This window comes from Myotis myotis, unplaced genomic scaffold (assembly GCF_014108235.1).
Source record: "Myotis myotis isolate mMyoMyo1 unplaced genomic scaffold, mMyoMyo1.p scaffold_m19_p_10, whole genome shotgun sequence".
In the NCBI taxonomy this organism is placed as follows: domain Eukaryota; kingdom Metazoa; phylum Chordata; class Mammalia; order Chiroptera; family Vespertilionidae; genus Myotis; species Myotis myotis.
The window spans coordinates 62,995,183-63,012,562 of record NW_023416314.1 but is presented as its reverse complement, the minus strand read 5'-3'; the positions used below and the strand labels follow the sequence as shown (position 1 = coordinate 63,012,562).

At 34.6% G+C, this 17,380-nt stretch overlaps 1 protein-coding gene across 1 annotated transcript in view; it reads left to right on the top strand.

Annotated features, from left to right (window-relative positions):
- CCDC73 (coiled-coil domain containing 73) overlaps positions 1-17,380 on the top strand; it is an 82,981-nt gene that overhangs the window by 47,965 nt on the left and 17,636 nt on the right. Inside the window, exons 8-12 of the mRNA XM_036326894.1 lie at positions 7,797-7,932; positions 8,159-8,238; positions 13,864-13,992; positions 14,665-14,724; positions 16,512-16,616. Of these exons, the coding sequence (XP_036182787.1) occupies positions 7,797-7,932; positions 8,159-8,238; positions 13,864-13,992; positions 14,665-14,724; positions 16,512-16,616 (510 nt within the window). The remainder of the gene's footprint in view (positions 1-7,796; positions 7,933-8,158; positions 8,239-13,863; positions 13,993-14,664; positions 14,725-16,511; positions 16,617-17,380) is intronic.

Genomic DNA, 17,380 nt, shown 5'->3' with positions numbered 1-17,380 from the left:
CTGAGAGATAAGGCTACAAGTTAAAGAGTAAAAGCAACATAAAATGTGTTTTATTTATTCCACTTTAAAATTTCATCAAACAGATATTCATAATCTTAAAAAACCATGGAAACATGCAGTATACTTATGGTTGGCTTTGGCCACTTCTGAGCATTTTGTTACTATGAATTACAGCCTCTAAAGAATCTACTAAAATGCTATTTGAGTTATAGTTATATTTTTTCTGACAGTTCAAAGCCTTCAGTCACTTTCCATTAAAAAACTTTATATAGAGAGATGTACATTTAATATTTATGCCCATTATGGCAGAATATTGTATGTTTTGAGATAATTGATCTTAAAGTTAAATATAGTCTTTTTTTCCCCTGAAGATTCGTACACTCTTCTTTTTACATTATTTTTATATAATTCAGATGAGATATTTTTTAATAAGGATATTTTGCCACTTTTATTTATTTTTATAGATTTTTAAAATTGATTTTAGAGAGGAAAGGAGAGAGAGAGAGAAACATCGATGTGAGAGAGAAACATCGATCAGTTGCCTCTTATACACGCACTGGGATTGAACTGGCGACCTTTCAGTGCACTGGACAACTGGCTCAACCAACTGAGCCACATCAGTCAGGGTCAGATGATCTTTTCATTATTTAAAGTGCTATACAATATTCAGTACTTCAGTTCATCTTATTTCATTTAAATTAGTACATTTATATTATTTGACTCTATGGGCAAGACAGGAAAAGGAAGCAAGGTGGTCACTGTGTCAATGTCGGACTTTGGGGAGTAATTAATAAAGTCGTGTGCTGAAAGAAATAATTTGAAAAATAGCATTAAGAAACTTTCAAAGAAGTTTATGATCTTCTTTTGGTGATCTTACTACTTAGTTTACTACTACTTAACTACTACTTAGTTACTTAACTACTACTAAGTTTCTGTTTTTTGTGGATTCAATAAGCTCGTTTTTGTGGAGTTTGTCTCTAAATTAACAGAGTTATGAATTGAGAGATGCATCTATTTCTAAAGGTACTCAAATCTTCTTTTGAACAAAGGATCACATTGATTATTACTAATAAAAAGAATGCAATAAAACATGATAAAAACAAACCAGAGAACATCTGAATAACTGTCATTGTGATTCGATCATTGAGGTGACTATGTTGAGTAGCTAATAGAGCTTAATGAATGAAGTAAACATTTATCCAACCATCTTTTAGTTATATTTTATTTATTTTTGTATATCCCTTTCCTCTAAAGAAAATACTTAGGAATTTATTTTTCTTTATTAAAATAAAGTTTCAATATTGAAGAATTTCACCCTGACCAGTTTGGTTCAGTGGTTAGAGCGTCATGGGTCACAGGTTCGATTCCAGGTCAAGGGCACATACCTTGGTTGCAGGTTCCCCAGCCTCCCTAGCCCTGCATGCAGGAGACAACCAATTGATATGCCTCTCTCACTCTCACGTCCATGTTTCTCTATATATATATATCACCCTTTCCTCCCTCCCTCCATCTCTCTCTAGAAATCAATGGAAAAAATATCCATGGGTGAGGATCTTAAAAAACAATATTGAAGGTTTTTATATGACTTAGAATTACCACATATTTTCTTTCAGAGTCGAATATTTTTAGACTGAAGACTTGTCTGGAAATAATCTTCATAATTATAATGATTATGTATATCAGTACACACATACAAAATATAAATTTCGATTCTTTAAGTAATATACATATCTTATTTTTGTGACTAAGAAAGTATCCTACAGCCCTCTCATCAGAGGGTTTTCAGAGCAACAGCTCCTTCTCTCACCTCCGCATGTAACAATAAAGCTGTGTGTATGTGTAGAGAGAAACTGAAAAATAAGACAGATGGTTCTTTCATTACCAGGTTGCTTTGGGTTAATTGAGCTGGACATGTTATTTTTTTCAAGGAGACGGAGCTGGATCCTATGGATAACCAGCCATGAACTACAGTAATGTAATAGGTGCTGCTGGGTGTGCTGTTGGATTTTTTTGTTTTGTTTTTGGCAATTTCATCATTCTGTCACGTATTTTGGGGACAGTGCTTACAAGTGAAGGAGCAGCACAACCTTTGTCTTGGATAATTTCTAGTGGCACAACGATTGGGCAGACAGCCTCCTGAAGCTCCGGCACCCTTACCACATTCTTCATCTTAAGGAACAGAGGGCCTTTGGAAATGGATTCCTTAAAAGTCCAGGAGAGCCAGCCATGAGAGGCTACCTCATGGCTATATTCCTGAGTGCTGTCTTCCTCTATTATGTGCTGCATTGTATATTATGGGGAATAAATGTCTATTGTGAAGCCGTGGTGTTGAGCATCTTTGGGATATAACTTTCTTCATATAATATTTCATCTCCTTGAACTGATGGAATGTTTCTTGGACTCAGAGATACTCGACCTTTCTAACTTAAAATGCTTGGATAAGAGATTGTTTGGTAAATGTAGGTACTACATATGTTTTCCTTTGTTTAAAAATATTTGATGAATGATGATATTTGTATATTTTAAAACAACTCTGAGTTAGAATGTCACATATAAAACTTAGAAGAGGTAAAAAACAAAACACAAACAAAAAAGAGAAAGTATCTTACATATGCCATATTTTTAAAAAGTGAGTTTTATAATCCCATTGCTATATTGGGTTTATATTGAAGAAATTGAAAGTAAGTTGCAAAATTAGAAATGAAGAATATATGAAGTTTTTGGTTTTTTATCTTTTTCTCTAAGATTTACTTATGTGTTAGGTGTCCCATGGGAAATTAATTTTATTTTGAAAGGTTTTCAAATCAGTCTTCATAAGGAAATGAGAAAAGGGAGAAATGAGCTGCTATACCATTTATTAGTAAATGTAGCTCTAAAAACTTGCATGTAGAAGTCAAGACAGTCTCTTCAATAAATGGTGTTGGGAAAATTGGACAGATACGTGCAAAAAAAGAAATGAAACTGGGCCACCAACTTACACCATACTCAAAAATAAACTCAAAATGGATAAAGGACTTAAACATAAGACGGGAAACCATAAAAATCTTAGAGGAATCCACAGGCAGCAAAATCTTACACATTATGTCGTAGCAATATCTTCACCAATACAGCTCCTAGGGCAATGGAAACTAAGGAGAAAATAAACAAATGGTCTACATCAAAATAAAAAGCTGCTGCACAGCAAAAGAAACCATCAACAAAACAAGAAAGCCCACTGCATGGGAGAACATATTTGCCAATGTTATCACCGATAAGGGTTTAATCTCCAACATTTACAGGGAACTCAGGGAACTTAACAAAAGGAAGATATGCAACCCAATCAAAAATGGGCAACGGACCTAAATAGGTACTTTTCGAAAGAGGACATACAGAAGGCCAAGAGACATATGAAAACATGCTCAAAGTCACTAATCATCTGAGAGATGCAAATCAAAACAATGAGATACCATCTCACACCTGTCAAAATGGCTATCAACAAATGACAAGTGATGGCGAGGATGTGGAGAAAAAGGAACCCTCGTGCACTGCTGGTGGGAATGCAGACTGGTGCAGCCACTGTGGAGAACTGTATGGAGTTTCCTCAGAAATCTGAAAATGGAACTCCCATTTGACCCAGTGATCCCACTTCTAGGAATATATTCCATGAAACTAGAAACACCAGTCAGAAAGGATATATGCACCCCTGTGTATATAGCAGCACAACTTACAATAGCTAAGATTTGGAAACAGCCTAAGTATCCAGCAGCAGATAAGTGGATTAAAAAACAGTGGTACATCTACACAATGAACTACTATGCTGCTGTAAAAAGGAAGGAACTCCTACCATTTGCAACAGCATGGATGGACCTGGAGAGCATTATGCTAAGCGAAATAAGTCAGAGAAAGATAAATATCACATGATCTCACTCATTTGTGGAATATAATCAACACCATAAACTTATGAACAAAAACAAATCCAGAGACAGAGAAGCATCAATCAGACCATCAAACCTCAGAGGGAAGGCAGGGAAAGGTTGGGGGGAGAGATCAATCAAAGGACTTGTATGCATGCATATAAGCATAACCAGTGGACACAGGCACTAGGGGGGGTGAGCGCACGATTGGGGGTAGGGAGGCAATGGGGGGATAAGGACACATGTAATGCCTTAATAAAAAGTTGTATGTAAATATTTTTAAATGATTCCTATTTTAAATGCCTTGAGGCTTTTAATTAATGTACACACACACACACACACACACACACGCCCCTACTCATTAATTATGCATGTTCTAGCTTTTCTTTCTTTAATCTTGATTTTCATAGATTAAGTTTATTTAAAATGAGGTACACATGTACTTGGAAAGCAATTAATCTTGGCATTATTTTCTTGTGGACAGATTCTTTGCATTTAGTAGTAAAATCATGTAAAAGAATAAATAGCTTGAACAAATTCACAAAGGTAAAAAGAACAATGTACTTAGCTATTTATGTACTTAGCTATTTTCTAATCATCTCAATAAAATAATTTTTATTATGGCATAATATGTGATTATTAAAGTTGGAATAACACAAATTTATTTGTATTTTTTAAAGTGTTCTTAGGTTTCTCAGGCAGGTGTTACCAATCTATTTTTTTGTTGTTATCTCCCAAAGAATTTACACTATTTGCTGACAGTCATGCAGTTAGTGGCAAACTTGACAACTGGCCTCTTCATCTCACTATCAAGACAGCCCATGAGATTCATGTATGAACAGTTCCATATAGGCCTGTATGGGCTAATAAGCTATAGGAGCTCATATGGTATTTAATGTGGCTATTAAATAGACCAGCGGTCGCCACTGGTGGTCCATGAGGTCCAAAAGGTTGGCGACTGCTGGTTTAAGGAAAACTTGAAGCAGCAGTCGCCAGCCCATGGTCCGCGGAGGTCCGAAAGGTTGGCGACCACTGGAATAGACTAATGTGTGAAAATAAGAATCATGTTATGCAAACAAATGAAACTGCATTTTAATTGAATTCAACTTTGGCCTCAAGGAAAGGATGTTGGAGTAGAGAATATCACAAATTATTGTGTGTATAAGAGCTCTGTATGTAGAGAATATGTATGAAATCACTTGATTTTTGCCGCATTTTTAGTTAATCGGGATTATTAACGTTTGTAGGCATTAACAGGCTATTTTATTCACCACTTTTTCACTGAAAGTTAAAGAAGTCTCCATCCATATGTAGGGGACAATATTCTCATAGAGGCTATGTATAAATTGATTTAAGTTGAAAAATTCCTTGCATTGGAAAAATGTCTTTAGACCGGTTTTTTAGTGGAATTGTCTGAGGTTTCTTCATATCTGCTGAAAGCAAATATAATTCTCTGGGTTAGAGAATTAAGTGGTATTTTAGAGGAATGAAATGTGGTTCATTATTGTTCATTGTTCAGTTATTGATAATAGTGACTACTCAGGCATAAGATCTCAGGAGGTAAGTACACTTGTCAGCTTGTTTGCTTTAATAACTGCTGCACAATTCACTCAAATGACTAAGTAGTAAATTTGAAAAGACCATGATGTGCATGAGAAACTTTCAACTGATCGTCATAATCATTATCATTGATATTATCACTTTTCTTAAAATCATTAAGAAGTGTCTTTGAAAAAGTTAAAATTATCAACAAATTTTCCAAGATAATTAGTCAGATACAACTTAAATTGTAATGTGTGTTCTCTTAATATTAGGGCTGTTCTTATTTCAAATAAAAATTAAAACTATAAAGATACTTTAATCAGTTAAGGAATAATAATAAAATACTGTGATGTACTTATGTGACAGTCCTGTTCTCGGTGCCTTATATGTATTATTTTATCCTCACAGCAACCCCTTGAGGGAGATACTACAATGATCTTCATTTTAAAGACAGGGTATATGAGTTTCCCAAGGTCATACAGCAACTGAATTACAGAAGTACTATTTAAACATAGGTAGATTATCTTTTGACCACTCTATACTGCCTGTCCTTGCTTTTTAGCAGAGATAGCTCTAGTTAACTTATGCAAATAGAGACTTAGTGGAGGCCCTCACAATAAATCAGAAAGTGAAGAATGGGCTTGAGAATGAACAGTGAGCAGGGTAATTCCCGAGTTTGTGAAGCAGGAGGTAGGAACCCAGAAGAGAAGTCTCACATCAGTCTGGATGGGATCGATCATCACTGAACTTCTTTAGTGTTATATTCTTTTTGCTCAAGATTTAAATTCCCAAAAGGTAGAAATCAATTGGTTTATTTTGGGTAATAAGGTAGGCCCTTCACTTGACTAGGGAAAAAGAGGAGCCCTAAATTTTAGCCCTACTAGATTGTAATGAGGAAAAATATATATATAAAAAAATACTTGAAGTTGTGTTATTGTTGAGTAAGGGAGACAGGTTGCCAGGCAAATTTAACAAATTTCCACTGTTGGAACTCTATGGGGTTCATTCAGAAAATAATTACTGAGTGCCAGTCAATTGGCCTACACTGTTCTCTATCACTGCTCATTATAGAAGCTGAAGCATGTGGCAAAAATGAATGAAAGTTGTGATGCAGTGAAACCAGTCAATGATTCTGTTAATGCTAAGTCCAGATCATGACCTTTAAAAATGTTATTGATTCTATTAAAATAACATTTTTCTTTAAAATGTAAAGTCATATTTCAAAAGTATGGTAAAAACAAACTCCTTTAGCTAAAAGCATGAAGGCCCATACTGTGTGTAGAGTCCAATTTTTACCAGTTATATCTCTCAGCTTAAGTAGACTTTTTACTATACTATGTTGCCTCCCTGTCACTAATAAATATTATCCTCATCATTTTAATTTTTAATGCAATGAGAAGGTGCTATATTCATTAAAACTAATCTCAGAAAAAATGCCTGAATTTTGATCATACACATCATAATTATGCCAGCAAATTTAGAGAAAAACATTCTTTCCTAAATTATCAAAATATCCTTATCTAATAAAGACAGGATATGCAAATTGACCATCACTTCATGACAAAGATGGCGGCGCCCACAGCCCATAAGGAGGGAATATGCAAATTGATGGTGGCGGACTGGCCAGGGCACTTGCATCGTCGCCATGGCAACGATGCAGGCATTCCACCCTGCCCCTGCTGCTCCAGGCCTCTGGGCAGTGCAAGAAGGCGGAAGGCAGCTCCGGGCTGGAGCGAAGGCGGAAGGCAGCTCTTGGCCGGAGTGAAGGAGGAAAGACGGCTCTGGCTGAAGCGAAGGCAGTTCCGGCAGCCAGGGGAAGGAAGGCCTATTGTTGCATGAATCTTTGTGCATCAGGCCTCTAGTTGCTTTAATATTGCCCCCACTTTGCTTAGTAGACTGCACTAACTTTTCAATAAATAAAACCAGTTGATTTTAAAAATATATTTTTTTATTGATGTCAGAGAGGAAGAGAGATAGAAACATCAGTGATGGGAAAGAATCATTGCTTGGCTGCCTCCTGCATGCCCCCTACTGGGCATCAAGCCTGCAGACTGACACTCTTATCTACTGAGCCAAACCAGCTAGGGCAACCAGTTGATTTTTGAAAAAGGAAACTGTAAACAAGAGAAATATAATCATAAGTCACTGTTTTGTTATGGGGAAAACATGCTTTAATTTTATATAGATTTAGAAATATCTGCTAATATTTCCTCCCTATGGTATACTCAATACTTTTTCATGGCACATTTATGTTAATGACAGGTATTAAAAACAATAACTTTATATGTTTAATATATATGTCTGCATATTTGTATGTGTGTGTTATGTATGTATAACATTTAAAACAACTCTTCAAAATAGGAACAAAAACTCCAGTTACAGCTTCTGGCTAAAGAAGATCATCAGAAGCAACTGAATGAAATTGAGAAATACTATGCCACAATAACAGGGCAGTTTGGATTGGTAAAAGAGAGTCATGGAAAGTTAGAACAAAATGGTAGGTGCTGTCTTATTTAAACATATATTTAATAGGAAATGTTTAAATGGACTTATTTATAATGAATAAATTGAAGTTAACTGAGATTAGTAATAGTGAATTTTATTTAAATTCAGTAATATTCATACACATTGCATTGAGGCTATTTTCCTTGTCCATGTTAATGATGTATTCTTTAAAATGTAAACTGAATATAATATTTTCCTAAATGTCTTTCATGTTGCAGTACAGGAAGCAATACAGTTAAACAAAAGACTTTCAGCTTTAAATAAAAAACAAGAATCTGAATTATGCAGTTTAAAAAAGGTATGGCTGATACAGTGTTGTAGTATTAAATAAAATTATAGTCAAATAGTTTATAAAATATTACTAGAAAATTTTTGATAGTTTTTTATAAATAAAATTTCGAATACAGGTTCATAAATTTTTAGTTATGATTCCAATAAATGTAATGAATAAGTTTATTCTAATCTATCTGAAATATTGTTTGACCTGTCACCAGTGGCATGCATTTTTCTGGAAACATGAATAGCCTATAAGCATTCACTCTATGTCATTTCATTCATTCAATCAATACTTGAGTGATTCATTATGCCAGGTATTATGTGGCACTGAGGATACAGTATGAGGAAAGCAAAACACATCCTGCTTTATTGAAGTTTATAATTTAGTGGAGGAGCTGGACATAAAACAAATCACATAGATTAAATAATTTTAAACTGTTATAAGGGATATGAAGAAAAAGTAAATGATATAGTGACCTTATAACAGGTGACATTATTACATTGGAGGTAAAGGGGTGAGGAAGGGAAGAGAATTAAGTTTCAGGCAAGAGAAGCAGCATATGCAAAAGCCTTGAGGCAGGAAAGAGTTTAGTTTATGTGAAGAACTAGGACAAGTGTGGTGTGGCTGGAGCATCACAAGGGAAAGAATGCATTGGATATTTATTGATTGCTGACTGAGCATCAATATCCCCTTACTTGACATCTGTACATCTTTAGTGAGGTGCCTATTCAGATCTTTTACTTGTTTTTAATTGGGTTGTTTATTTTCTTATTGCTGAATTTAAGAATTTTATCTATAGTTGGGTAACAGTCCTTTATCAGATGTGTCTTTTATAAATATTTTATCCCACTCTGTGGCTTGTTTCCTCCTCTTGACGTTGTCTTTTGCAAAGTAGAAGCTTTTAATTTTAATAAAGTCTATCTTATCAGTTATTTCTTTTGGTGCCTTTGGCATTTTACCTAAAAAGTCAGTTATATACAGGGTCCTCTATATTTTCTTCTATGTTCTAGGAGTTTTATAGCTTTGTATTTTACATCTAGGTCTATGATCCATTTGAGTTTTTGTGAAGGGTATATAGTTATCTAGATTCTTTTTTGCATGTGAATGTCCCATTGTTCCATCACCGTTTGTTGAAAAGATTATCTTTGCTCCATTGTATTTTCTTTGCTCCTTTATTAAATACTAGTTGATGGTATTTATGTGGGTCTATTCTGGGTTCTCATTTCTGTTCCACTGATTTAATTGTCTTTTAAAGTCTTGAAGCTGGGTAGTGTCAATCCTCTTACACTGTTGAATGAACTGTTCTGGTTTTGCCTCTCCATATAAACTTTAGAATTAGTTTGCTGATATCCACAAAATAATTTGCTGGGATTTTGATTGGAATTGTAATGAATCAATAGATCAAGTTGGGAAGAATTGACATCTTGAAAATATTGGGTCTTCCTATCCATAAGTATTTAGTCTTTCTTTGATATCTTTCATCAGAGTCTTGTAGTTTTTCTCATAGATATTTTATATTTTGTTACATTGATACTTATATATTTCATTTTGTAGGGTGCTAATGTTAATGGTAATGTGTTTCTATTTTCAAATTCAACTTGTTCACTGTTGGTATATAGAAAAGGGTGAGGTAATAGAAAATATATGTATTGGTCTCTGCCCACAGTTCCTGGCACAGAACTCTTAAAATCCTTGTAATGAATGTTCTAAGTGATAGGAGCATCTTTTGTTCTAATGAGGTGACTCTGGGTGGGCTCCTCAATGGGGGCTGATCAATAGAATGACGAAGCCATGATTAGAAACTTGAAAATTTCAGCCCTGTTCCTCCATACCACTCACTTCTCCAGAGAGGGGAGAGGGGCTAGAAAAGGAGTTAATAATTGATCATGCCTATGTGAGGAAGCCTTCATAAAAATCCAATAGTATGGGTTTTGGAGAGCTTCCAGGTTGAACACATCCATGTACTGGGAGGGTAACACACCCAAACTTCATAGAAACAGAAGCTCTGTGCTTGGGACCCTCCTAAATCTGGCCCTGCGTATCCTTCATCTGGCTGTTCATCTGTATCCTTACTATATTCTTTGATAAGCTGGTAAACCTAAGTGTTTTTCCTGAGTCTCTGAACAACTCTAATCAATTAATTGAACCCAAGGAGTGTGTCCTAGGAATCTGTTTGTAGCTTATCAGTCAGAAATGCTTAAACTTGTGATTGGCATCTGAACGTTTTCTTTTCGGTCACATCCTAGAATATTAAAAATGGCTCTTTTCCATATGAAGAGGAAAAGCTGCAATTTGAAAAATTTGTCTGTAGTCTCAAATCAAAAAACAGTTAAGACCACTAATTTTTGTCAGTATAAACTTCAAATGCTAAATACTCGCTGAGTAGTTGTGTTTTCAGTGATCGCTCTTTGGTTCATTTATTTTTGATTTAATATTTTTGATCAATAACTTAAGCTATTACATAATTAATTTTGATGACTATATTAAAATATTAATTCAGTTAGCTTTTGCATTATGAAAAGATTATGCCTCATAAATTTCCATACTAAATTATGTATTCTTTACTGGAGACAAATGTTTCTTTATAACATAATAAACTTATATTTCAAATGTATAGTTTAAGACTGACCTGTAGATGGAGACGAGGCTCATGTAAATCTAAGGAGAGATAGACGCCTTAGTGGATCTATGTAAAAGGATGAAAATTGTCTCTTTTTAGGCACAAGTGAAACTGTGTCTCAGAGCATGCTTGTCCTTTTTCCCCAGAGGAGCCTGGGCCAGGGCTACCAGATTGTACTGTGTATCATGCCCTGGTGGCCCCTGTCGCTCTAGAAAGCATTACAGTTAGTGACCATGTTGCCAAAAAAGTGAGAGAATTGTATTAACTTTGAGAGTTCCAAATCCAAGTAGTTGAAAGGATAATTTAAAAATATATACATTTAACAGACAATTTTTAATATTTCAAACAATCTATTTATAAACATTTTGTATTTTTAAAAGTAATCTTGATTTTTAACTTTAAGAAACATTCTTGTCTTTTTTTTATTTTCCTTTTCAGAAGCTAATTAAGTTTAGTAGCTTTGGTTATATCACTTATTTAAAACTTCTAACCATTAATTGCCCCAGAGATAATTTTATTTTTATTTTATACTGTTTTGTGATTTTGTCCAGAGCATTTAAATTATTGGTTTGTGATAAGATGGGATTCTATCTTTGTGCAGCAAAGTTAAACAGACGAAACTTAGTTGTTAGATTAAAGTAGGTATTCCAGGTCTGAATGCTGGGTTCACTATTATGGCCATCATGAAGAATTCCCGATACTATCTGTGAGCAGAATTCATAACCTCTGCTGTTTGTCTGAGTAAACGTCAGAGCACTCAAGGAGATAGTGATATTTAACAGACTACCCCATACCAGAAAAGGAGGGGAAAAGGAGAAAAGGGCACAATATTTATGACTCTAGGAACTATAGGTTGTAATTTAATGAGATCAAAGCATGTGCTGTTTATTTGCTGCACTTACAGTTTTAAATAAAATGGTTAGAAAACAGACAATACTAAAAGTTCAGGATATTTAAAAGCTATAAAGGCTATAAAATCACAAGCATATTTTCAGTGGAAAATCATTTCATGGAGGTCTCTTAATTTATTATGCTCTTAAGATTAAGTAATTAATATATGAGTAGAAGACATAAGCAGTTAGTTTTTACTTTTGACAGTCACATACTAGGTTTTCACCCCACCTCCTCCTTCCCACATCTCTGTTGTTTCATAACAATGATTGTAATAGGAATTGATGCACTTTAGAGAATCTCCTATGAAATGTGGCTGATAAAACAGCTCCATGTATTTAGTTGTTGAAAAATGTAGCCTTTTAAAAATTGAAGTATATTAGTCAAGTTTCTCAATTGTAAGATGATTTTGTCAGGAAAGGAATTTGGATGTTGGTCATCTTAGACTCAGAAACAGGGGAAGCTATGCAGTATCCAAGACCACACAGCATAAAACCAACTTCCACTACTGAATACTGTGCACTGCAGTTTGTATATCACTGTTGACCATAGTGGGAGCTGCTACCTGCTGCAATGGTATCAGTGTTTTCCATGGAAGCTTGAAGTTCCTAGCACGTACCTGCTGTCTACCAACAAATGGATTTGCAACACTTCTTGTTCTTTGTTATACTAGTTCCCAATACAGTATTCAAGACAGGTGCATCTGATCAGCAGAGCCTGGTCTCATGCTTATAAAGCTGACATTTCTGACTTCTCTGGTGGGCTCTTATATTGTAGAGCTCCTAAAATCCAAAGGGAGTTCAGATCCTGTGTAGTCAAAAATGTGAAAGTCAACCCTAGCTGGTTTGGCTCAGTGCATAGGGCGTCAGCTGGTGGACTGAAGAGTCCCAGGTTCGATTCCAGTCAAGGGCACGTACTTTGGTTCAGGTTCTCCGGCCCTGGTTGGGGTTTGTGCAGGAGGCAACCAATCAATGTTTCTCTCTGTCTCTCCCTTCCACTCTCTCTAAAACATCAATGGAAAAATATCCTCGGGTGAGGATTAACTAAAAATTAAAAACACTTAAAAGAATGTGAAAATCAGATCTTTGAGTATTTAACATAGGCAGCATACAGAGGACAGCAGTAGGGTAAGTACACAAGTAAGTACACAGGTATAGTAAGAGAAGTTTTTATTTCAGGATTTTATGTATTTGGATGGTATCTGTTAATCTCAGTGGGCATGTAAATTCACAAATTAAGGCTTCTTTTATATTCTCTTCAATTCTATCCTGTACTATGAGGCCAGAATTATTTTTCTAAAATGCAAATCTTTTTATGTTGTTCTATTCAAAATCCTTCAATGGTTAATTCTTCATTGCCTGTAGGATAAAATTAAAACTCTAGTTTGGCCTGCAAATCCCTTTCATTCAATATTTGGGTTCTGCCAAATTTCTAGCCACTGTTACCAATATTCTATTCTTCCCCCTTAGCTATAACATATGAGTTCTAGCCATATCATATTAATTTTGTTTCCCTGAAAAATCTTCCATGTTTCTGTACATTTTTGCATGTGGAATAGTTTTGCTTGGAATATCTAATCCTTTTTTGTCTTTGCAAATTTATCTTTTAAAGACTTAATTCAACTACTACTTTTCTATGTAATGCCTTCTTGATGCCCTCAGCCAACTATGTTCTTCATGCTTCTCTGCATTCCGAAATATAGCACTCATCACATTATATTGTAATTATTTCTTACACAAATTTTTTCTTATTAGATTCTAATGAACTTGGGAATTTAATCATCTCTTTATATCAGAAGATTTTTGTTGCATAATTAATGAAAGAAAATATTCTACTTATGGTTGGTTAGTGCATTTAGTTACCATGCTCCTTTTAAGAGCAAAGATCATGCTTTCTTCCCCTGTGTCATTGTGTTTGCATATTCCATAGTCACTAATAATGTTCTCACCTTGGCTAATTACCTTGCAATAGAAATAGGGGAAATACACCTTGTTGGACCTGGGAATAGTATCATCTTGATATATGAAATATTGTAAATTATACTGATAGGTTTAAAATTGGCTTTTAAACTGTCAGAAAAGTACCTTGCTCTGATGAAATATGCATAGTGAATTTTTTGTTTCATGTTACTTAAGGAACTAAAAAAAGTAACCTCAGACTTGATAAAGTCCAAAGTCACATGGCAACATAAGATGGGAGAAGAAAACATCAATTTAACAATTAAAGAACAAAAAATTCAGGAACTTCAAGAAAGACTCAACATGGTATTTAATTGATATATTCATGATTATAATACCAAAATGTTCCTTCTCTGTAAAGTTAATATACATAGAGAAAACAGTAGTATGAATCTTTTTAATTATTAGATTTTTGCCATTATCAGCAAGGCTTTAAGACAATAAAATTTGGTCATAGTAATTTTCTTTGCACTTTAACATGGTGTCAGATTATCTTAGGGCAGTGGTTGGCAAACTCATTAATCAACAGAACTCATTAGTCAACAGAGCCAAATATCAACAGTACAACGATTAAAATTTCTTTTGAGAGCCAAATTTTTTAAACTTAAACTATATAGGTAGGTACACTGTTATTAACTTAATTAGGGTACTCCTAAGGCTTAGGAAGAGCCACATTCAAGGGGCCAAAGAGCCGCATGTGGCTCGCGAGCTGCAGTTTGCCAACCACTGTCTTAGGGTATAGTGGTATCTCCTGAAAAGTTTTTGGAGATGAGAAATTCTGTTAATTGAACATGGGCATGTATAAGTCTGTGCCAGCCTATATTGGTTATATAATACCATCTTTAGTTCACTAGAGTCACTGCTTCAACAGCAGACAGACGTTGGCACTCATGAACACCGAAATTTGTTGAGCACTGAATTGAATGTAGAATTTGCTGAATTTTCTATCATAACATAAAATTGTTCAAATTTTTTAAGGAATTGGAATTAAATAAGAAGATAACAGAAGAAATTACTCATATTCAAGAAGAAAAACAGGCAAGCAATCATAAGATATTTTGGAAGTCAGTAAATATTTTTAAAACTAGATACAATGTGGGAAATAAATAACAGATGAAATCATGCCTAAGTCAGTTCCTAGCACATAGTGAGAGCCCTCAGTTAGTGAGTATTAAATGGAGACATTTGCACATTTTGAGTCAGGTCTCTTACATACTCCCATTAAATAATAAATTAGGTCCTGGATGGTTGTGCAGTGGTTAGCAGCCGTGGGCAAACTACGGCCCGTGGGCCGGATTCAGCCCGTTTGAAATGAATAAAACTAAAAAAAAAACAGACCGTACCCTTTTATGTAATGATGTTTACTTTGAATTTATATTAGTTCACACAAACACTCCATCCATGCTTTTGTTCCGGCCCTCCGGTCCAGTTTAAGAACCCATTGTGGCCCTCGAGTCAAAAAGTTTGCCCACCCCTGGTAGAGCATCAGCCCAAGGACCAAAAGACATATACCTCGGTTTCAGGTTTTTCCCTGCCTTGGCCTTGGTCGCATTGGATGTTTTCCTCTCTCTCTCCCTCCCTATTTTCCCACCTCCCTCCCTCCTACTCTTTAAAAGTCAATGGGGAAAATTATCCTCGGGTGAGGATTAAAATAAATAAATAAATAAATAAATAAATAAAATAAATAAATAAATAAATAAATAAATAAATAAGGGGATATGGGGAGATGTTCGTCAAAGGTTACAAACTTCTAGTTATAAGATGAGCAACTTCTGGGGATTTAATGTACAGCATGACTTTAGTTAACATATTGTATTATATACTTGAAACTTGCTAGGAGAGTAGATCACACATGTTCTCACCACACACACACAAAATGGTAATTATATGAGCTGAAAGAGATGTTAACCTTATTGTGGTAATAATTTCACAATATATACTGGTATCATATCATTACCTTGGACACCTTAAGCTTATACATTGTTTATGTCAATTATATCTCAGTAAAATTGGAAAAAATATTACATTTAAATATTTTTAAATAAATAAAGAATAAAATAAATCAATTTTTCCTTGATATTTTAGACCATGATACTCTGGCAGATAATTATTGAAATGTATGTATGCTTAGAACATATGTTTATGGGATAGTATACTCATTTAAACATTTATTTATAATAATCTATTTTTTTTTAAATGGTATATGAAAGAAAACTCCTGTTTTGTTTTGTTTTTCTATCTTTTGCTTTTCCTCCATTTGATTCTGAATGCATTCCATGGCATCCTAGGCCATTGGTCATATGACATTTTAGTAGGGATATGTTTACTAGTTTGGGGGCAAACCAACAAAAGTTTTTGTCTTGAATTCTTCACATTTTGCAATAGTGTCTCAGAATCCATGGTCCATTTCAAAGAACTTTAATTACTTTGAGGAACTCTTGGAAATGATACTTTGTAAAAAATTATGTAATATAGATTCATTCAGATATTAAATTAGTAAAATGTGTCATTAGCTTTTTTCAGTATATTCTTTATTATGGTGTTAAAATTAAACTATGAGGGGTGGTTAGAGAGAAACCAAAGGACTTGTATGCATGCATATTAGCATAACCAATGGACACAGACACTGGGGCAGTGGGGGCTTGCCTGGGGTGGGAATTGCTGGAGTGAGGGGGGGGAGGTTAATTGGGGTAAAAGAAGACATATGTAAAACTTTAGACAATAAAAAAAATTAAACTCTGAAGATAAGAAACTAAAACATATTTTTAAAAGAGAAACATCCCTATTAAAGTTTTAAAATTGATATGTTTATATATTTTTTAAAGGATATCATCATTTCTTTTCAACATATGCAGCAATTACTCCAGCAACAGACCCAAGCTAATACTGAATTGGAAGCAGAATTAAAGGTGCAAAGAGAAAATAATCAGGTTATATTTATATATTTTTAAAGTATATTTCCATCTAATGAGCTCTGCCTGTTTAATTGCAGTCATCTGTTTAACTTTATCTGAGATCATTTTAAATTTTAGGAACAAGATATGGCCTTATTCAACTTGCTAAGTAAGGAGCATACTTTTAAACATTGAAGTCACTAGGTAAATGTTCAATTGTATCAATATCTGATTTAATTTTGTAATACATTGAATGTGATTTTTTTTGTGTCTTAGAATTGTGGCCAAGATCACAACTGAAAATAAGGTGACAACAAGTACACCATATTCTAAGGGAGCAATCAGTGAGCTCCTAGGAATTGGGACAGATCCCTCTTTACAGAAATACTAGTATGATAGAACTGGCCCTGTCACCTCAACATTCACTCATCCTCTTTCCAGTATATGTAAGAAAGTGATTGAGGAGGGGACGAAGTTATGGTCACTGATGTTTGGGAGTGAGGGTTCAATAAGCAGCTTTTTTTTTTTTTTTGCATTCCTAGTGGAGGAGCACCCATTTCCCCTCACAAAGCTAAGTGAAGGAGTCTATAGGAAAATCACGTGTAAAGATTGTGGTACAAAAAAGGGGAAGGGCAGACTGCCCTCTTGTTTCTTAGATGGATAGAAACCTTAATGTTCACTGTGGTGCTGCCAGTAGAGTGAGATAAGTTGATGTGGAAGGACTTGACATGTTTCTTGAGGTTTGGAAGTGTATCAAGAACTTTCAGACTAACGCTCAGTTATGGTCTAGAAATTTCGAG